This window comes from Cheilinus undulatus, linkage group 13 (assembly GCF_018320785.1).
Source record: "Cheilinus undulatus linkage group 13, ASM1832078v1, whole genome shotgun sequence".
NCBI classification, from domain to species: Eukaryota; Metazoa; Chordata; class Actinopteri; order Labriformes; family Labridae; genus Cheilinus; species Cheilinus undulatus.
In genome coordinates, this window is record NC_054877.1 from 44,538,326 (window position 1) to 44,560,947 (window position 22,622).

General features: G+C 39.0%; 1 protein-coding gene across 5 annotated transcripts in view; it reads left to right on the forward strand.

The window, feature by feature from the left end:
* The window catches only part of si:ch211-267e7.3 (ADAMTS-like protein 2), a 33,766-nt gene extending 14,564 nt beyond the window's left edge, over positions 1-19,202 (forward strand). For 2 of the 5 annotated variants that reach the window (XM_041803771.1, XM_041803774.1), the window contains 17 exons: positions 4,135-4,210; positions 4,307-4,409; positions 4,710-4,855; positions 4,947-5,070; positions 6,631-6,711; positions 6,910-7,085; positions 7,182-7,593; positions 8,524-8,592; positions 9,918-10,203; positions 11,281-11,381; positions 12,482-12,608; positions 12,837-13,050; positions 15,712-15,867; positions 15,990-16,160; positions 17,319-17,495; positions 18,202-18,355; positions 18,477-19,202. In XM_041803771.1, coding sequence (XP_041659705.1) covers positions 4,135-4,210; positions 4,307-4,409; positions 4,710-4,855; positions 4,947-5,070; positions 6,631-6,711; positions 6,910-7,085; positions 7,182-7,593; positions 8,524-8,592; positions 9,918-10,203; positions 11,281-11,381; positions 12,482-12,608; positions 12,837-13,050; positions 15,712-15,867; positions 15,990-16,160; positions 17,319-17,495; positions 18,202-18,355; positions 18,477-18,628 — 2,725 coding nt within the window. In that variant the 3' untranslated portion in view covers positions 18,629-19,202. The remainder of the gene's footprint in view (positions 1-4,134; positions 4,211-4,306; positions 4,410-4,709; positions 4,856-4,946; positions 5,071-6,630; positions 6,712-6,909; positions 7,086-7,181; positions 7,594-8,523; positions 8,593-9,917; positions 10,204-11,280; positions 11,382-12,481; positions 12,609-12,836; positions 13,051-15,711; positions 15,868-15,989; positions 16,161-17,318; positions 17,496-18,201; positions 18,356-18,476) is intronic. The other 3 variants (XM_041803772.1, XM_041803773.1, XM_041803775.1) reach the window with 2 other exon arrangements.
* The last annotated feature ends 3,420 nt before the right edge of the window (positions 19,203-22,622 follow it).

The window sequence follows — 22,622 nt, forward strand, 5'->3', positions numbered from 1 at the left end:
AAACCTCCTTATACATTTCAGCATTGATGCTGCCTTTCCAGATGTGTAAGCAGCCCATGCCAGAGGCACCAATGCAACCCCTTACCATCAGAGATGGAGGCTTTTGAACTGTGCACTGATGGCAAGCTGGGTTCCTCTCCTCTTTAGTCCACAGGACATGGAATCCATGGTTTACAATTACAAATTGTGGTTCATCTGACCCCAGAACAGTTTTCCATTTTGGCTTAGTCCATTTTAAATGAGCTTTGGTCCAGAGAAGATGGTTTCATTTCTGGATTGTTCTCACATATGGCTTCTTCTTTGCATGATACAACTTTAACTTGCCAACTGTGTTGACAGACAATGATTTCTGTAAGTGTTGGACTTCCAGTACAGAACCATGCCTGTTGTAAATGCAAAAATTCTCGATAGCCCAAGATCACTGTCATCCAGTACTGACTTTCAGCCTTTTCCCTTGCTCATAGAGATTTCTCCAGATGCTCTGAATCGTTTGATGATATTAGATGGTGGGATATTCAACATCTTTGGGGGAACATTTTTCTGAAATTGCTCCACAATTTCTAGACACCAGATCATCATCAGATTCAGCTCAATCAGAAAAAAAGTTCACTCTGATTGAGAGGGGTGATTTATGTTGATAGTTGTTCAGATCAGTGTCCATGAAAACACCCAATCTGATCATCTCTCTCTGTTTGGGATGATTTTTGTTGCATGTGTGTCCTATTGACAGAACAGACAGAAACATGGTGTGAGCAAAAAAGAAAAAAACTGTTCTGTTGCCATGACAACTTTGTTTTTACTTGAAAAATACCTTCTTCTATGGGAAATTTTTGGTAGATTTGCCCGGTGGGATGATGCTGTGCATGTCAGAGCAGTTTTGTTCAGATCAAATATATGATGCATGAACATGCATATCTGAATTAGATCACATCTTGTAGCATCCATGTGACCAGAGAAGTTTCAATGTCCAATCAGAATAAATTCTCTCACATATTGGAAAAATAACTGCAGCCAATGAGTTGTATAGATTGACCACACAGAATGGGACTATGGATTGGCACATGGTTGCAGTTAACCAGTCTAGCTATTTGGGTTGGATCAGACAGATGTCCAAAACCAGGACTGGATTGGCTCTTCTCTGGATATGTTAGTGAAACTTTTATTGAAAGACAGTTCTTTGAGAAGAGAATCTGAATCAACTTTTATAGAGGTTAAGTCAGGTAAGGTCAGGTGTCGGGGCATATGCCAGTTTGTCATTTCGCCAACTGCTCCGGCCTCCTGATGGCCGTTATCCATGCCCCATCTCTTCAGGTTTCTTTCCAGCTGACCTCTCCATGTTGCACACAGCCACCCCCACAGTCTGGACCAGCCATGCAGGTCCTGAGCACCCAGTATGCAGTGAGCCGGATCAGGGCCAGGAAAGCGCGCCAGGTGTCCATAAAAGTGCAGCTGCCATTTTTAAAACAAGCAGCTGACCCTTCCCATCCCATCATAAATTTAGGGCTAAGCAACATAACAAGGTTATCAAGCTAAATCACCCACCTGTCTTTGGCTTTCAGGATTTTCCAAGAGTAAAGGTTTCACAGTGTGATAATTAATCCATAATAACAGTACTTGGGATTAAATTTAACACCTATCTGTTATATCCTAACCCTGTTAGGTTACTTGTATAAAAATTAATAGTCATACTCCAACTGTAAGTTTAATTATTTATTGCTAAAAGTTAACAGCGTGGTGGTACAGCAGCATTCTCATCCTGAACCCAACGTACCTTGCATAGCTCAATCTACGGAAGCCACAGCTGGCCAAAATGTGTAACACTATCCATTTACTAAATCATGTTTTATTATTTCTACAGTTGCAGTGACAGATAAAACGGTTGTTTGCACCACCGTGGTGACACACGGATGAAGAGCCTCCATGTTGATGTTGTATCATGTTCTGAAGGGAGAGATTTTGTTTGGAGAAGTTCCCCTTCCTGTCGTTGAGAGTGCTGTTTATGTTGGTGAGGATCTGATGCAGCTAGAGCTTTTTTTTTTCTGTAAACAGTTTTTCTGCTGCTTGAGAAGATGTTAATGAGTGCAGAGCTTGTGAGACTTCAAACTAAAACAATAAGCCAAAAAACAGCTATAAAACAAGTGGAAAAGGAAGAGTAGAGCTTTCAGCTCTGACTCCATTAGAGTTGAGAAATATTCAGCTGAGCTAAAATCAGGGGAAGTTTGGAATTAAAAAACACATTAGCATCAGTTGGTATGAGGCTCTCTGAATGTGTTGTGTGATTTGTGCCAAGTGTCTCTGAGGTATATCTAAGTACTGTTTGTTCTTTGTGGCAGCTGCTCCATCTACTCATTATAGAGTCAAACTCTCTTCTCATTATGAGTGCAAAAAGTCAGTGAATCACTGTTTAGAGGAGAAATAAGACAGACTTAGGTGAGGAAAAGAAAAGGGAATGCTGATTTTGATACTGCTCCTTCCCCAGGGATCTTTCATTTTCAAACAAGCCCTAAGAATTAACTCAAGACCTTATTGTTGCTTCAGTTTCTTGTAATAAGGATGAGATATTTGACTATTTCACCAGTTTGTAGTTTTAAATGATGCACCAATGGAAGATCGGCTTTGGCTGATGGTGACCCTATGAACACTCATCGATCCACTGATGACAGTTGCCGATATGTCTAATGTGTAAAACGGACAAATCTAAAGTGCATGCTGTAGTGAGACAAAATGCTAAAATATGATAACCTGACAAGCCAGAAGGATTTGTTTCACACATCAATCTGATAAACCACTCATAGACAGTGTTTGGGAAAGGGCAGAGCCTTTGAAAAAAACTTGGGGGGTGATTGGATGAACATTCTGTCTGTCACATCTTTACGGGCCAATCAGAGCAACAAAACACATGACATAGCCCCTACCAAGGAGTAAACTCCATAGAGAACTGCATTACGGGAACAATTGTGACTGTAGACATGTCAGTACACGACTTTTGTTGTTTTTTGAAATGAAAACAACTCACTGCTGTTCTTTGTTCTTCTTTTAATGAAGAAATATCGTCAAGTTCTGATAAAACTGGCGCTTTAGCAGCATCCATGCTAATGTCTTACGCCATAATTGCACCGGCCTCTTGTCACTGCTTGCTTACGTCAAGACTCTGCCACGCCTGAAAGTACTGCCCCTCGATGTAATTGGTCCTGTCACTTTCTAACCGGGCCCAAAGGGTTCAAGCGGGAGCTTTGCAAAACGATTTCGCCAGTGAGAATCACAGAAACAGGCGTATCCAAGCAATGAAAGTTTTTGCTTAGCGCACCCTGCAGCTGACTTGTCCAGATCATCTGAGTTTGCAGTGCACAGTATTCTTAGATGTGGCTGGAATGAAAACAGGACACTATCAACATTCACCTGATGCCTGCTTGTGCCTCCTTTAAAGTGACTGATCTAATTCCACAAAGGTTCAGCCATTTGGTGCTAGTAGCCTCACAATTAGTGAAATGGGGATCCCCTGAGTGCAGTGAATGTGTCTCAAGTGATTGTAGTATAAAGACACCTGTGTTTTGAAGGTCCATTCTCTGGCTAATCAGTACCCCTTGCTACCATTACAGCATGGAGTAAACAGAACACCCCAATTATCTCAGAGAAAAGGCTCTGAAAAGAACAAGTCAGGGGATGGTTAAAAAAAAATCCAAGGCACTGAACATCTCCTGGAGTTCAGTTAAATCTATCATCAAGCAATGAAAGGAGTATTGCAATATTCCTGGAAAAAATGGTGGCAGAAATTTAATGGCGGAAATTTCTCTTTGATTCTTAACTGCCATATTCTTAAAAATGTTTGGATTTGATTGAACAACTTCAGAAATTAAGGTTGGGATTTGGTACTAGACCAGTTAAGAGTCACTGCTATAAATTTCACTAACATAGAAACCATCTGATTCCATCCCTTCCTCTCTACCCACCACTGTTCTTTCTCTGTCTGGCAGTTGTGTACCTAGCAGAGGCGTATAACCACCAGGTGGAAGTTCTAGTTATAACAAGGCACTGTGTTACTTTGTCTTGCAGACATTGAGACGCCTAATACGTAATGATTTTTCCTACGAGTTTACAGTAAGAAACTATAAGTTTTACTTGTCTCTGTTTCAGGCTGTCCACCACCCAGAATGTAAACAGCTCATACTGTGTGGGCTCTCCTAAACAGTACCAGCTCTGTCCAAACCAGGTATGACTTGACAAAGATTTTACATTAATATAGTCTCTATTTAACCCTTAACACTGGAACATGAATCTGTTAGAAATCATGTGTTGTGTTTTCCAGCCCTGTCCCAGCCCCAGTGTTAGCTTTAAACAGCACCAGTGCTCCCAGTTCAACTCCAAAGCCTTTGGAAGGAGATACTTCCAGTGGATACCTCTTTATCCAGGTACACCTCTCTCTATTCAGGTCTGGACACTATTTAAAACATGCATGCTGTCCTTTCAAGAAAGGATGAAAGTAAATAGTCACAAACTAATGGAGTGGGTCTGCTCAGAGAGAGAATTTGTGTCACACTGAGTACAGCGAGAGAGAAAGGCTGAGCTCACTCATGCAGCTCTGCGTTTGTGCAATCCCAAATGATAACCACATGTAACTAATTCAATCTAAAGACTTCACCCCACAGAAATCCTATACTGTGATGTCAATAAAGTAAATATGGTTTAAAAATGTGTAATTTCCTGTGCAGCTGATTACATCAGCATCTCCAATAAGCCATGTGACCTGCAGTGTACAACCATCGGAGGCGAGAGGCAGCTGCTGGTTCCTGCCCATGACGGCACATTCTGCCGCGATACCAAATACCATGGAGTCTGTATAGAGGGAATCTGCCAGGTAACCCAAATAAAGAAGATTTTTTTCCTAACGCCATGCTAAATTGGTCTTACCTTTGGAAGTTTGTTTGTTCCATCGTGTTCTCTTGCAGCCCGTGGGCTGTGACGGGCAGCTGTACAGCAGTAAGACTGTAGACAGATGTGGTGTCTGTGGAGGAAACGGGACTTCATGCCATCGTGTGTCGGGAACATACAGGAAGGCACTCACACAGTTAGGTAACACACACACAAACACACATGTTAACTGACATCAATAAAACTGTATATATACAGCACTATGAACAGATATATATATATATATATATATATATATATATATATATATATATATATATATATATAGACCATGATTGATTTATAAAGCAAACAAAATGGTTATACATCCAAGGGGGTGAATACTTTTTGTAGGTACTGGACATTTTGGCTGAGTTTTTATGTAAAGAAGTTACAACTTTTTTTTTTTTCATGACATGTTCTTGTCAATACATTGACACTGCAGACCAGTGATACTCAACATGTGGCTCTAGAGAGACTTGTGGTGCATTTGTGATGATTTGTGGCCCTTTTATGTCTTATTTGAAACATTATTCCCCAAGAAAACCTTCAAAAGGAAAGTTTTACCTAAAATTAATCAGTTTGTTTGCAACACTTGCACAGAAGGCTTTAATTATCAACCTCTAGTTTTTGTCTGCATTTTTCCATCGCCCTTATTTGCAATTTTTTGCTACTTTAATTCCATTTTCACTGCTTTTTGCAATTTTTGCCCCTTTTTTAAGCCTTTTTTGCCACTTTTTGCCCATTTAAGCTGCCTCTGACAATCAAAAATTTCTATTTTGCCGCTCTTTGATGCTTTTTGCCCATTTCCCCACCATTTTTTCTGAATTTTGCCCATTTTAGTCACTATTCACTCATTTTTCTCCACATGTTTGCCACTTTTGGACAATTTTTGCTACATGTAACTCATTGATTGCCACTTCTCACCAATTTTGGCCACTCTCTGCCCTTTTTTGCCAATTTTCTCCAAGTGTTGGCCACTTTAAGCTCAATTTTTCCACTTCAGTTAGTTGCTTTTAGCCCATTTTGACAGTTTTATCCTTTTTGCAATTTTTTTGCCACTTTTTGCCACGTCTTCCCAATTTAAGCTGCCTTTTGCAATTAAATGCCACTTTTTGCCCATTGTCCCACCTTTTTTCTGATTTTTGCTAATTTAAGTCACTCTTCACTCATTTATCTCCGAGTTTTTGCCACTTTTGCCACATGTAAATAATTTTTTGCCACTTTTCACCCATTTTTGCCACTTTCTGCTCTTTTTTGCCACTTTCCTCCAAGTGTTTGCCACTTTAAGCCCATTTTTGCCACTTCTTTTTAACACTTTTTTTCCCTTTTGACATTTTTATCCTACTTTTTGCCACATTAATCTGCCTTTTACAATTAAATGCCACTTTTTGCCCATTTCCCCCCTTTTTTTCCTGATTTTTGCCCACATTAGTCACATTTCACTCATTTTTTTTGGACAATTTTTGCCACTCTTAACTCATTATTTGGTCACTTCCCACCCATTTTTGCCACTTTTCTCCCAGTGTTTTCCACTTTTTGACCATTTCTACCACCTTTAACTTATTTTAATTGCCACTTTTCACCACTTAGATTGTGGCTCTTGCAAATGTATTTTTCAACAACTTGGCTCTTTGGTTGAGCAGGATTGAGTAACACTGCTGTAGACCATAGTCCACAGACCATTATACCTGTATATAAAATCTGTGTTTCTTCCATCAGGCTATGTGTTTATCGCCAACATTCCAGCTGGAGCTTCAGACATTCAGATCATAGAGAGACACAAGACTGAGAACATCCTGGGTGAGAACCTACAACTTCTTTAAGGTCATTAAACTGAATATCAAATCAACAGATTTGAATTACATGTGCTGTGAGCTGGAAGTTTGTACCACGTTTGTTTATTATTGATGTTATAAATGAGATGTTTAGGAGATTAGACAGGCTACATTTGTACTCATCCATACCCTAAATGATCCAGTATTTTTCTCTCCTCTGTAGCCCTGTCTGATGAGGCGGGGCACTTTTTCTTTAATGGACACTCGGTTTTTGATAACCCTCAAAACTTCCGAGTGGCAGGAACCGTGTTTAAATACCGACGCCCCAGTAACGTGTTCTCTGATGGGCTGGAGTACATCATTGCTCAGGGGCCCACTCATCAGGGCCTGAATGTGATGGTAAACACAAACATGTACAGCGCTGATATTAGAGTTTATGTGAATTTAACACCTCTGTGAAGTGTTTAATTTGGGATTTTCTCTGTGAACGTTCAGTACTACAACTTGAACGGGAAGCTCCCCCATATCACCTACGAGTTCACTATCCCATCCCGTGACGTCACAGCGGAACACATCACCACAGGCCCCGCCTACAGCACCCTTAACCTCACCCATAATGTGGTCAACGAGGGTGTCAGAGGGGATCGATTTCAGACGTCCAATCAGAGCAGAGGGAGTGCATCGTCCTTTCATCACTACAACACCCAGCTGGGAGCCGATGACCGATCAGACGTCCATCTGCAGGAGGAAGAGGAGGACGGAGAGGAAGAGCTGGTGTGGGAGATCAGGACGCCCAGTCCACCACCACCGGCAGCCATGTTGGTCTACAGGCCTGCTGATGTCACCAGTCATGTGATCAACCATAATGACGTTGAAGAGCTGGGACCACCAGCACCATCTGGCTACAGTGAGTCACAGATGTCATCAGCTTTCTTGGTCTGTGTATCCATATTTGACACCCATATAAGCATGCACAGCAGTGTGTAAGTATGCTATAACCACCTCCAGGGACAGAGGGGGTCTGACAAGTTTGGGAACACCTGATACAGAGCACTCAGACAGGTTACACAAACTGGACTTTTCGGGACAAGTGCACATGGGCCTAGACTGAGTGCACCCTAAAGTTATCTGGATTACTATGATCCAGACCAATGGTTTGTAGTCATAAGTTGCTGTGTGGCCACATAATAATCAGTTTGACACTAACTAATGTTTCATCTATTTCTGTAAGAAATACAATAAATGTTATGTATGTTTTGTAGGTTCATATTTTCACTGTTGGCTTACTAACAGCTTCAGAAAGAGCAATATTTATGTGTTAAAGAGGTAAAGAGGAAAAGTCTGGTGCTCAAGAGGGGTTTTGTTTCCTTCCCTGCCAGTAGGGGGTGCTGCAGCACAGACTTTAACCTGAGTGGAAGTAAGAGAATGAACCATGGAGCTTTCATTTGAAATTAATACATCCAAGAAATAGACTTTGATTTTTTAAGCCAGCTATTCTAGTCTCACTTAATATTTTGGCTTTTTGAAGCTGTATTAAGCGCCATATTATTTTTAGTTACATTTTGGCCACCAGAAATGTACTTCAGGACAAAAGTTAGGGCTTTCTTATCCTTGAGTCCAGTTCTTAAAATTATTCATAACTATGCCTGCTTATTTTTGAGCTTTTGTGGGATATACAGGAATATTGCAAGTTTAACTCTGTTGTACTGTCTGACACAGTTATACAAAAGTAAACAAAGCACTTTAGAGATTCTGAACTAAACCTCTTTAGGTCAATAGGCTGGTTTTACCTGGTTTGAGTAGTTTGTCTCACTTTATATTTGATTTTCTTTATAAGGAGGATCCTCTAACTCCATTGATGAGCCATCCACTGCTGATGACAACACTCTGCTGCTCTCCTTCCCAGGTACGGTTCACAAATGCACTCTTAAAAATCTAGCATGAGAATAAAATTGCCACTGAAACAGTGTTAATTTTGGCAGCTATTTTTCATTTTAGTGTTAGTTTTAGTCTTTAAATGAAATGCATTTTAGTTTAGTCCCATTTTAGTCATTTCTACCCTTTTGAGTTTTAGTCGACGAAAACTCAAAACATCTAAGTCAAGTTTTAGTCCATAAAAAGTCCTCACATTTTAGTCTTTACTTTTAGTCCAAGCATTTATTTTCTTGCCTAAATCTGGTGCCAAATCATGGTAGTGTGTTCTCTGCACTCTGCCAAACCTGGGGTCCCTGCTTTCTACAGCTGAGAGGCAGAATAGATAAGGATGCATTGTTTTTTGACGGATTTACCCACAGTGGAGAAATATCAAAGATTTCGAATGTCAGACGAAAACTATATTACATTTTAATCTAGTTTTAGCCATCTTGATGAAAACTAAACTTAGTTTTTGTCAGTTTTATTCATCACAGATATATTTTTGTTAGTCTTAGTCTAGTTTTTGTCATAAACAAAAGGCTGTCAACAGTTTAAGTCATAGTTACAGTCTATGAAATTAATGCCACTGTGTCGCGCTCTATGCTGTTTTTGTGTAGGTGACGTCTCAAGCATGTTTAAAGGAAATGTACTCAAGTCTAATACAAACTTCCACATCAAACATGAAAGGATATAACTTGTGTTTTTACTGGTTGATCTATGAAGATAACTGAGGAGCAATAATTTTAGTTTTTATTAGGATTGGGCAATTAATTGGAAATTTGATGAAATTGCAATATGGCCTGCTGCAAGTTTCAAATTGCAAGAGGTGCAATATTTTTTTGACCTGAAATTTGTGTCAAAATACAAGTTTTACACTTTTTTTGCGGCAGAGATGTTATACATGACATATCATGCAAACATTTAAGTGCCAGGTTTTTTTAGAATAGTCAACAAAAAATTCTACCTTCTTAATTTTTGTACTTTTTTCTTATTAAATATGAGAATGACAAAATCTCTTCAATGCAATAATTCATGTCCAAATGGCAATATGAGTAAAAATCATCAAACTGTGATATTTTTAAAGAATTCTCCAGCCCTTGTTTGGGAATAAAGGAAAGTTAAGGAACATTTGTGTATCAAATCGCAATTACAGTATTTGGGGAAAAAATTCGCAATTAGATTATTTTTCCAAAATCTTTCAGCCCTAGTTTTTATTAAAGTACAGTCAAGAGAGTGCAAGCCTTTTTAAATGAACTGCTTTAGTTTGGGTCACTTGGGTGTTTTAGAAAAGCCTCTTTCTGTTCCATTACTCCACAGGCAGTCACAGTGTTCCTGCTGCATCTCTGCCCGAAGACGCCCCCTACCTGTTCCTGGAGGAATTACACTACAACCAGACACAAATAAATACACACTCCCTCACCCAGTCCAATACACACTCCATCAACTACACAAACACTGATGCACATGTCGAGACACCGTCCTCCACCGACAAAGAAATACACACAAAAATACACACAGAAAGTGACACACACTTGGACGCACACCCTGCTGTGGTGGTGCGGCTGCAGCAGGTGTCAGCCGTCCAGGCAGCCGGTACAGAAAGGTATGAGATGGATGGGATATTTCAATATTTACTTAAGTTTTCATTTAAAAAAATCATTTAGAAGTTAATCTGTATGAAACTTCATAATGACAGTCTAGATCAGGGGTGTCAAACTCAAGGCCCGGGGGCCAAATCAGGCCCGTGGTATTGTTGTATCTGGCCTTCAAGATCATATCATATTTTTATTGTAATTGGCCCACTGATATGAGGTCTGCAGATTTACAACGGTATAAAAATGTAAACTTAACCTTTGAAAGGTGAAAAAGTAACGAGTAAAAGTCTTTGGATAAAAAGTCAGGAATGTGGAAAAGAAATCAATTTGTTTTCATTTCATATTTTCAATTTTGCATCTCACAATCAAATTTATTGGTTGACTTTTTTATATTTTGACCTTTTAAATTCACAATTTTGATTTTTTTATATATAATTTTCAACCTTTAAATTCACAGTTGTGAATTTAAAGTCATGTCTGGACCTTTTCAACTCACTGTTTCAAATTTGATCTCACCTTTTGACCTTTTTAACTCCTAACTTTGACTTTTAATCCCAAATTTTGACCTTTTAGACTCAATTCAAAATTTAAACTCATGATTTTGAATTTTATGTATTATTTCCAATCTTAAAACTCCCAACTTTGACATTATTTCTCATATATTTGCTCTTTAAAAGCATTATTTTGACTTTGAATTTTGTGTTTTGACCTTTTGAACTAGTAAGTTGGACTTTCATCTCAGATTTTGAGGTGTTAAACTTGTGATTTTGACTTTTTAAAATCTGAAAACCATTTATCATCAGTGCTCAGTTAGTTTTTTCCCATTTTTTTTACTGGTGCAAATGATAATTATGGTTAAATCTTGACCCTGTTTGGCTCCCAGGTTAGACCCAAATTCAGAATCCGACCCCTGCTGTGACTGAGTTTGACACCCCTGGTCTAGATGTTTGTTTAAATGAAATTTTATTTACACAACCCTCCTTACCTCCTCCTGGTAAACTACAGTCTTTAAATGTTAGCTTTTATAATATAGAGCAGTGAATATAAGGTCTCAAATATGTGCCTTTCTGTCTTTGTGTCTTCAGTAATGATTTCGACGTGGGTCTGGATCCTGACGTGAGCCTGGCAGACATGTACCGCTGGAAGGTTTCTGCTTATGCTCCATGCAGCTCCACCTGTACAACAGGTAAACACATGCAGGAATACCAACAGGATAATAAACACATCGTAGCTGACGTGCACTGTCTTAAAAAATGTAACCATGTATTGAAACAACAAAGACTGCAAGCCATGTGATTGGTCCACTGGGTAGCACAGGTGACTACCAGTCTCTGAATCATGCCTACAGGCATACAGGAAGGAATTAACCCCCTTGGATGTTTTACCCTTCTATTGATTTTATAAATTATTCATGGTCAATATTATTTTGGCTTTTTTTTTTTTTTGACAAAAAAGAAATTACTGGGGGCTCACATGAGTGCCGTGAATGTATCTCTCAAGTGGTTGTCTGCAAAGATAAAGCCACTGTTGAAGAAAACTCAGATTAAATCTAGGAGTAGAGTTCACCTAAAGATGTGGGAGACTCCATGGTGAAGTGGACGAAAGTTCTTTGGGCTAATTAGACCAAAACTGCTTTTTGGCCATCAGACTAGACTTTATGTTTGGCATACACCAAATACTGCACATCACCACAAACACACCATCCCCACTGCAAACCAGAGTGATGGCAGCATCATGCTGTGGGGAAACTTCTCAGCAGTTGGCCCTGGAAGGCTTGTAAAGGTAGAGGGTAAAATGAACGCGGCAAAATATGGGAAAATCTTGGAGAAGGATCTTATTTAGTCTGCAAGAGAACTACGGCTTGGGAGTAGATTTAAAGTCAACAAGATGAATGTTCAGGAGTGGCCGAGTCAAAGCCCAGGCCTCAATCCAATAGAGAATTTGTGGCTTGACTTGAAAAGGGTTTTTCATGCCTGATCCTTGTACAACCTGACAGAGCTGTTTTGCAAAGAAGAATGGAGTAAAATTGCAGTGTCTAAATGTGCAAGCCTGATTGAGACTTATCCACACAGGCTCAGTGCTGTGATTGCAGCCAAAGGTGCATCTACTAAATACTTTCTTGAAGAAGGTGAATAATTATGTAGTCACTTATTTTAGATTACATATTTTTTTCAATTGACATTACTTTGTAGAAATCTGTTTTCACTTTGACATTGAAGCGTTTTTGTTTTTTTTTTAGAAAAACAAATCTGTGTACTCTCTGTAAGCATGTATTTGTATCTCCAGGTATCTCCACTAGTTATGCCCTCTGTGTGCGGTATGATGGAAGTGAAGTGGACGACAGTTACTGTGACTCTCTGGCAAGGCCTGAGCCAACACATGAGTTCTGTACTGGGAAGGAGTGTCCTCCAAGGTACCGTCTTCCCTTCATACATGCACTGTTAAGAGTAGCTGTGGTTATCAACTGTGGCTGATTGAGTTTTTAAGAATAAATTAACTCCAAGCAGCATATTCAAGGCTTTCCTTAATTTCCACAGAAAGGTCTAAGGTGCCTTGGTCAGAAAGGTGCCTTGTTAGGTAAGCCAGTGATTTATTTGAAACTGTTCCGTGTGTTAACACCTGCATCTCCTCCTGTCCTCAGGTGGGAGACAAGTGGATGGAGTGAATGCTCTCGAACCTGTGGAGAGGGCGTCCAGTATCGAACCGTGCGCTGCTGGAAGATGCTGTCACCTGGTCTTGATTCATCTGTCTATGACTCGCTGTGTTTGTCACATGACCTCCACAAACCAGCCAATAGGAAGGTCTGCGTTGGCCAGAGCTGTGGACCACAGTGGGAGGTGTCAGAGTGGTCAGAGGTAATGCAGCAACAGCAAATGGCAGTGTTTCTGTGTGAGGGATGTTAATGTTAAATGGTTACTTTTCAGGGAATATATCTAATGCTTGTCTGCTCAAACCTGCAAAAAGGGACAACAATGGGTTCTTCCAATGCATATCAAAACTTTAATTTTAAATGTCAGACAAAAAAGACAAATCATATTGGCATTTTATCCATTGATTTTTTCATTTTTTTAGTTATCTGGGAAAACAGCACAATATAGCATGTCCTTTGAAAGTGTCAGCACACTGCAAAAATTCTTATCCAAACAAGTGTATTTGTTTAATTTCTTGTCAAAAATATCTAGTTAAACTCATGACTCAGCCTTAGATTCCTTACAATTCCAAGTAAACATCATTTACATGATATTACATGCAAAATTTAAGCCTGTATTGCATTTGATAAGTAAAAATATGTATTGGGCTGCAAGCAGCGCTGTGCTTGCTCTCGCATCTTCCTGCACGTTGGAGCTTGGTGCATGTCAGGTTGTTGCATAGCTGGAAAAAGGTTGGCTTGCTGCAGTGATGTCAGTCAGAAACTGAACTGTGAAACACATCTTTTTTGAGATAAGTGAAGTCAAGTTAAATGCCTCATTTTACCCTTTTTTAACAAACATTGAAAATGGTGAACTTCCCGTTGGTTTTACAAAATAGGTTAAAGAGTCTTTTTTTGTAGGCCCTGCCACGATGCACACGCCTGCCAAATTTAACAACTGTATTGTATTTTTAAAAAATGTAGGGGGCAGCACTGTCATGCTCACTATAATAACTCAAACAATCCCAACAAGTTCTTGACTGGGCTCATTTCTACCAATTAAATGGCAGTAGATGCATTTGCGTCCTGTTTACCTGAAAATTATGCAAATTTGAACGCTCTTTGTGGAAACACCCTTTGAGTGTTGTACAAGGTTTTAAGAATTTGTCATCATTTAGGGTACCTCTAGCTGCCTACCAAAATTAAGCTCGATTGGACTAATGCCCTTAGATCAGTTAATCCCAGAAGAATCCTCAAAAATGGCCAAAAAACACAACATTTTGACAGTTTTTCCAAAATGGTGGAATTCCTGTGGATGATTCATTGTGATGACCTCTGACTGTTATTTAGGTCTCAGGATGCTCTATATCAGTGGCTTTTCAGCCCGTGACCCCCAAAATAAAGGTGCCAGAGACCGGAGACCCCCACTGTACCTGGAGGTGGTTTTAACTGCCATGAACATTCAAGAATAGTTGTGTGCAGACAAGGCTGTCCATAAGGAGAGATAAAGGGGAAGGTTTCTGGGACCCAGCCAAATTGGGGGCCCATGGAGGTCAGCAAAACCATGGTCCATTGTGAAGTTACATTGTGAAAACCATATTTTATATTTCACCTGAATAATAACCACTCTTACCAAAGAACAAATATCTTTATTTATTTAGTTCGCCTTCTTTAGATGAAGAAAAAACTTTTGTTAAAAACACAATTTAAATGGGTTTAAATATGCTAAAATTGGTGAATAATAGGAGAAATGGTGAAAAGGTGGTGAAATTGGAATTTAAAAGAACATAAATGGGTTAACAGTGGCAAAATTTAGACAAAAGTGGCAAAATAATAACCAAAAATTAGTTAACGTGGCAAAAACAGGTACAAAAAAGTGGTAAAAGGGGTTTATTAAGTGGCTGAAATGACTTTGAAGTTCAAAAAAAGCCGCGTAACTGCTTTATTCATGCCATGCAGGTCTTAATCAGTCTTACCAAGAAGTAGTATGACAAATATTTTTTAATGGCACACAGATATGTTTAAAAGTTTTCTGTAATCAGATATTTAAAGCTTGAGATAGTTTTCACCCTGTATGTTTGAAGAACAGTGACTTCCTGTTACATGGCAAGAAATCAAACTGATGAGCTGCCAGAGCCACGCCCCCTAAGTTTTTTACATGTTCTCCACATTTTTTTTTTCCTTACAAGATCTTTTCCAGTTCCAAACAAAAGTTACCTTGGGTTTGGGTGACTTTTGTAGGAGCAGTTAATCCCAGAATGAGGCTTGAATAAATCCAACTTTGACCAACCTTGTAACCAAAAATTTAAAATTGAAGACTTCCTGTTGATTTGGTGATGATGCTCCAAGAGGTCCTGACATTTCACATATGCTTGCCAAATTTCATAAACCTAGGTTGAACTGGCAATTGGGGCTGAATTTTTTAAACTATCATTGGTGGTGTCACTCGGCCGTTTGGCTGCTTCCTGTTTTATGGCGGTAATGCATGCATAACAGCATCTTTAGTCACAGATCTTTGAGCAGAAAGGTTTGGTATTTTAGGTTTGTGACATCCTATCCTCAGTGTGGAGGCATTAAAAACTGCCAATGGGGAGAGGCCATCCTAATGCAAGTCCCCCACAATGACAATATTTTCTCGTGTGTTTTACAATGAAATGATCAGATGAAGTGTATCTAATTAATGACTTCCTTTGCTCAATAATAAAACTCTTCTCTGAATTATGAGTAAGTCATACAAGATGCAGGCTTTCAAATGACACAACACAACAGATAACCATGGGCTGCTGGCATTGGTTCATGCTTCCTTATGTGCAGAGGTCTGTCATTTGATACCGATGTTACTAATGCATCCCTGCTGACCTGCTGTCTGTTTGTGTCTCTGTGTCAGTGTTCAGCTCGCTGTGGCTCTCGGGGGGTTCGTACTCGAGAGGTTCGTTGCTCAATGGAAATGAGACTCTGTAACAAGTCCTCTCAGCCAATAGAGAGCCAGGAATGTGAAGGCCCGCCCTGTGACAGAAGATGGACGGTTACTGACTGGGGCCCTGTAAGTTAAATCACACAAACACATTAAGCACTAAACATACACTACAGCAGACCACTTCAACAGAGTCTGAACAGGAAACCTTCAGATCCACAGTTTTGTTTGTGCGTGTGTGTGTGTTTCAGTGCTCAGGTGTGTGTGGGGAAGGGAGGATGGTGCGTGCTGTGATGTGTCGATCATCAGGTGGAGTGGTGATGTCAGAGGAGCAGTGCGACCAATCACTGCGTCCGCTGGCCATCCATCCCTGTGGAGACCCAGACTGCGCCCCCCACTGGGTGGAGCAAGAATGGCAACAGGTAAAGGTTTAAATCAAAAAACCATTACTCTAGGTCGACCAAGGTCATAATAGTTTTGGATTTTTCATTAGTTTTAGGTTTTACCTTTTGTTTTAAATTTCAGTTTGGTTGTAACTAGTTCTTACTGATGTTTCTTAGTTGATTTCAGTTTTTATTTTGCAAAAATGCTTTGTTAAGTTTAGTTTTATTAGTTTTAGTATTAGTTTTAGTTTTTACCTTTTGTTTTAAATTTCAGTTTGGTTGTAACTAGTTCTTACTGATGTTTCTTAGTTGATTTCAGTTTTTATTTTGCAAAAATGCTTTGTTAAGTTTAGTTAAGTTTTATTAGTTTTAGTGTTAGTTTTAGTTTTTACCTTTTGTTTTAAATTTCAGTTTGGTTTTAACTAGTTCTTACTGCCGTTTTCTCAGTTTATTTTAGTTTTTATTTTGCAAAAACGTTTCATTTTAGTTTAGTTTTATAAGTTTTTGTTTTTTTTTGCAATGTGAGATAGCTGCCAGGGGCGAGACCCAAAAGGGCTTTTCACTTTTCATTGTAATTGTTCAATTTTAATGTTTGCATACAACTCAAGACCTAAAATGAACATTGTGGGAAATTGTTGAATCAAGTGATTTTATTCTCTTCGGGCTTGGGTGTTCATGTCAGTCAGTATGCTATTGTTAGTTTTTTAAGCACACAATACAGTTTTAGTTAGTTTTCAATTTATTTAGTTTCAGTTAAGTAAAACGATTTTTACATTTTAGTTTTAGTTATTTAGTTATTTTTAGTTAACTATAATAACCTTGAGGTGAACAATTTCTATTTATTGATATTTCAACTCACAACATAAAAAACAGGAATATATGCAATATGGCTCTTAGACAACAGAAAAGAGAAAAGTGCTTTCTATTATATTAAACACGCCAAAAGTCAAAGTTTGTTTTACCTCTGAAACTCTCAGATTTTTCCTTTAACTGAGCTTGTAGTAACATGCATACTACTCACTTGGAGAGAGAAAAGCTTTTCTACTGTGCACGAGGAACTTTGTAAATAATCTATCCCTCTGTTAAGTGACCAACCACATTAAAGTGTTTTATTTGTTGTGATGCCCTTTTCTAACATACAGCGTTGGCACTGACACATTAATCATTCTGTGTATTTGCTGTGTACGCGTGTGCCAGTGTAATGCTACATGTGGGCGTGGCCTGCGGCAGCGTCAGGTGGTGTGTGCGGGACTGGAAGGCGGTGTGTTTAAAGAGTTTCCAGAAAGCAGCTGTGACTCGAGCAAAAGACCGGAGAGTAGCTCACCATGTTTCCAGAGACCGTGCTCCAAATGGTTTACCACCTCCTGGTCCCAGGTAACTAACTGCCTTTTAACCAGACTGGATATGATGGATGGACATTAAAGATGGACTAAATAACAGCCACATGGGTGGAAGAATATTTAAATCTCCCTCTGCTGACTGGCTGTACTGTAGTATTGATGAACTGCCCAAATAATAATGGCCCTCATTTATCTAACGAAGTTTGGGTATACGCTCATTTCCATGAACAAATCGTACAATCTGGTTGTGCATATGACCTCGGCTTGTGTCTGCACGTTTTTAACTCAGTGTGGGGTCGCTGTGCAGCGTGAATCTGGCGTTGATAGATTAGATATGACATTTTAAAATATAACTTTAAGCCAAAGTTTTGGCAATTCCTGTTAGCAACATTGCTTTTGGAGAATGTTGGCTCATGAGCCTTCAGCTGATTTCCACTGTTTGTGAGTTTTGATAAATGAGTGTCTCTTTGCCAGTTTGTTCTAAAAAATAAAATGGTAATCATTAAGTTTTGCAGCACACCGTAATAACACAATATCCATCCATCTATTTTCTGCACCACTTATCCTGTTCAGGGTTGTGGGGGACTGGAACCCATCCTACAAATATATAATGACTGATGGTAGAGAGATGTCACAGTGTTTTTTTTTTCACAATTTGTTGTTTTGGAGGCCCAGCTGTCTGTTTCTGTTCAGTTTCATGTCAAGAAACTCAAAAGTCCCTATCTGCTCTACCCCCTCAGTGCAGTAAGACTTGTGGGAGCGGTGTCCAGGTTCGAGAGGTGAAGTGCTACCAGGGGGAGGAGCTCGTCACTCGGGGCCACAGCTGCGACTCTGCCCTGAAGCCAGAGGCCCGTCAGAGCTGCGAGATCCAGAGCTGTCCGACTGAGCCTCCAGGTGCTTAAACAAACACAACCTGATGCAACATTTGTGCTCATTTTCAGCTCCAGCATGCGTCACAGTCAGAAAATGTTTTTCTACGACTGTTTACACTGTTTCTCTTTCTCTGTGGTGACAGCAGCAGCCATGCCGGCGGCGGCGGTGGCTGTAGATGATTCCTGCCAAGACAAACCAACAGCAAACTGTGCACTGGTCCTGAAGGTGAAACTGTGCTCTCACTGGTACTACAGGAAGGCGTGCTGCCAGTCCTGTAAGGCACCAAGACCCTGAAGTCTGAACTGAAACCACTCACCTCAAACCACTGGTACCAAAGCTCACATGGTGCTACATAAAGCCTGCTGCTAGAAATGTTCAGCCTCATGACATTTGCCCAGAGATATCTGCATGTAGGTGCTGCGTTTGGGCTTCTGACTTATCTATGTGAATGCCATTTTGGAGAGTGGTAGACATGTATTTATATTCAAGGTAATATGATCATTCAAAAATCCTTTAATTGTACAATTATTATCTCATTTATTCAGGGGAAAACAGCAGATTGGTGCTTTCTTAAGTAAAGGCAATGGTCTAGGATGGCAAATCTTCAAATGTTGGTGTGTTTTAGAGAGCTGCCTTTCCTTAACGTAGAGTTGCAAGAAGCCAGTAGACCAGGGGTATCACTCTCAATCACAGCAGGAGCCAGATTCTGACTTTGGGTCTAACCTGAGGGCCTAGCAGGTTCAATATTTAACCATAAAATGTCAACCTTGCTTTCACCAGAAATGAATGGAGGGGGTGATACTGGGGGGATGATAAATGATTTTGATATAAAAAAGTCAACATGATAAGTCTTAAGGCTCAAAATCTGAGATGAAAAAGTCCAACTTATTGGTTCAAAAGGTAAAAACATAACATTTAAAGTCAAAATAATGTATTTACAAGGCAAATGTATGAGATAGAAAGTTGAAATCATGATTCTTGATGGTGAAAATCTAAAATAAAAGTCAAATTTATGAGTTTTAAAGGTCAAATATTGTATAAAATTCAAAATTGTGAGTTTTAAAGGTCAAAACAATAAGATAAAATTCTTATTCGTTAGTTTTAAAGGTCAAAATAAGAGAGAAAAATCAATGTTAGGAGTTGAAAATGTCAAAATGTGAGAAAAAAGTCGAAATCATGAGTTTAAAAGGTCAATATATGAGATAAAATTCAAAATCATGAGTTTTGAAAATTAAAATATTGCTCAAAATTTAAAATTGTTGATCTGAAGGGTCAGAATATAAGAGAAAAATTCAAAATTTTGAGATAAAAAGGTCAAAATATGAGATAAAATTAAAAAAGTTATGAGATTAAAAGATCAAACTTTTACTTAAAATTTAAAATTGTGATTCTAAAAAGTCAAAATAACAGACAAAATTTAAACCATAACTTTGAGTCATAATTGTGAGATACATCATTGAAAATATGAAATGAAAACAAATTTCTTTTCCACGTTCCTGAATTTTAATCAAATAATTTCTACTCTTTATAGTTTTTAAGACTCATTGGGGATATTATAAATCATCAAGGTTAAGTTCACATTTTTGTACTGGAGGAATTCTGCAGAACTCATACTGGGTGGGCCAGTTCTAATAAAAATATGATATGATCTGGTGGGCCAGGTATAACTGCACCACAGGCCAGATTTGGACCCCGGGCCTTGAGTTTGACACCCATGCATTAGACAGGCAGATAGACTTCCAAACATCAGAGACTAGCCGTGCCTAGTCCTACCCAAAATAGCGTCTGCATATATATGTCTCCTGTGGCCCTGGCAGCATCTATGTGTTTATATCTGTGACATTTACTGTTCACTCTTCCTCCAGTCACTGAAGTCAAAGGTCACCCTGTGGTCACTGTCCTTACCTCTTATCTTAATACACAGTATAAATTCAGCTCTGGGGTTCAACAGCTATGTGTCAGTTCAAACATAGCTAGTCTGAACACACGTTCTACCTTATGATGGGGTTTATGATCTTAAATTTAAGGTGCTTCACCAGCTGAGACAGTTTCTACAGAGACTTAGGTTTCATGTTGGTGTAAAGTCCCAAAGTTGTCACAGTGCATCAGTTTGAAAAGTGAGATGGTGGGAAAAAAGGGTGGGGCAGAGGTGCAGCTGTTTACTTGTGCTAGCTGCGATTAATGAAATCCCCCAGAAATGTACAATGACTTTATTTTTACTTTGCATGAATGGAATTTTTTTTCTGACCAGTAATATGTTGTTGTTGTTGTCTATTTCTCCTCCCTGTGTCATCATTGTTGTTTTCCATAAAGGCTGCAGGCTTTTGTTATCACCTCAGAAACAACCAATCTATCAGCAGGCCCAACCCTCCAACACCACAGACCAAACGCTTTTCTTCCGCCTACTTAATGCACTTTAATATCTGGCTTATAGAAGTCCATAAAAAGTATTAGAAATATAGATGTTTCTGCAGTTTAATTTGAATTTATACCGTTAACTAGGGATGGAAGTGCATCAAATTAAACCAAGTGTGGCACCGTTAGCTGTTGACTCCCTGCCTGCTCTGGGAGTAGCCAGAGAAATAGAAATATTAACCCATTATTGAATTCTTTGTTAAATTGCCCGTGTAAAAGTTGATCAGTGGGCATGACAAGTAGACAGTTATGATGTGTGCCATTAAAACACTCCTCAGTGAATAAAATGAATCACAATGCATTGTGGGATATGTGGTTCCTTATCCTAGTAAACAAATATATGCACAGTCTTGCAACTTTTGCTGGTTATCTTGGTTCATGCATTTAAAGCATTGTAATATGGATTTTGTGAATCAGTGATCAGATTTTGTGATCGGTCCAGGGTGTACCTCACCTCTCGCCCAATGACAGCTGGGACAGCTGCGCGACCCCCAATGGGACAAGTGGTATAGAAAATGGATGGATGGATTTGAATGATATATTTTACTGAACCAGAGTTTCTGAAAATATGGGTGAGCACCGTGAGCTCTCTTAGAATGGGGCAGCATGGTGACACTGATTATAGAAAAATATTTTCACTGATTGGTCCAAAGAAATGAAAATTTTAACTGTCAACTTTACACCTTAACTGAAGACAGAACTTACACATAGCTGGTGCAACAGGATGCTGGTTCCTCACACCGAGAACTGATCCCAAATGTAACTGTGATGTACCATCACTACTAAAGATAAAACATCTAAATTGATCCAGATACCTCCTCACAGAGTTATCATTAGATTAGTTCTCCAGACAAAGTTACAGCTCTTTAGCACCCCGCCTGAAATGACTGTTCATCTTTTGACTCTGGCCCTGTAATGTGAACATCTGCTCACCTGTTTGTGTTACCGGAAGACAGAAGAAGCAAACCATTCTGATCTTAGAAACATGCTCTATAAATAAAGACTTTTATTATTCTTTCTAGAGGTTTGGTTTTTATTTCTACTGTTGCATTTTCCTCTGATGTCTTTCCATTTGGAGGATTCACGTTTCTTCGAGTTTTTCTTCAAAACTGAAGGAGTGATGTGGGATTTTTTTAATGTTAAAACAGTGATACTCAACGTGTGGCTCTGGAGCAACATGTGACTGTTGTGATGATTTGTGGCTCTTTTATGTCTTAATTTGATATATTATTCCCCTGGAAACCTCAGAAAAGAAAACTTTGACCTCAGAAATTAATCACAATAATCAGTTTCTTTCCCAGACTTATGCAGAAGGCTTTAATTGTCGAACTTAATCATCTCCTTTATCCAATTTATGCCCTTTTTCACCATTTTGCCACTTTTCACCCAATTATGCTACCTTTGCCCTTAAATACCACTTTTTCTACTTTTTGCCACTTTTATACCATTTTGCCCCTTTTCACCAATTTTTCACCACTTTTCTCCAATTTAAACTAACTTTTGCTATTTAACACCACTTGTTTATGCTTTTTTGTAACTTCTTTACCCATTTTTATTCAATTTTTTCCCTTTTTCACACAATTGAGCTACCATTGCTATTAAATAGCACTTTTTTCCTATTTTTTGCCCATTTTTGCCACTTTCATCCTAAATTTGCCCCCTTTCACCACTTTTTCACAACTTTACACCCATTTAAGCTAACTTTGTCCAATAAATACCACTTGTTTCCATATTTTTGCCTTTTTTATACCTTCTTTCAGCCACTTTGATTTCATTTTTGCCCTTTTTCACAATTTTTTGCCCATTTACGCAACGTTTTGCCATTAAATACCACTTGTTTCCTATTTTTTTTGCCCATTTTGCCACTCTGGAC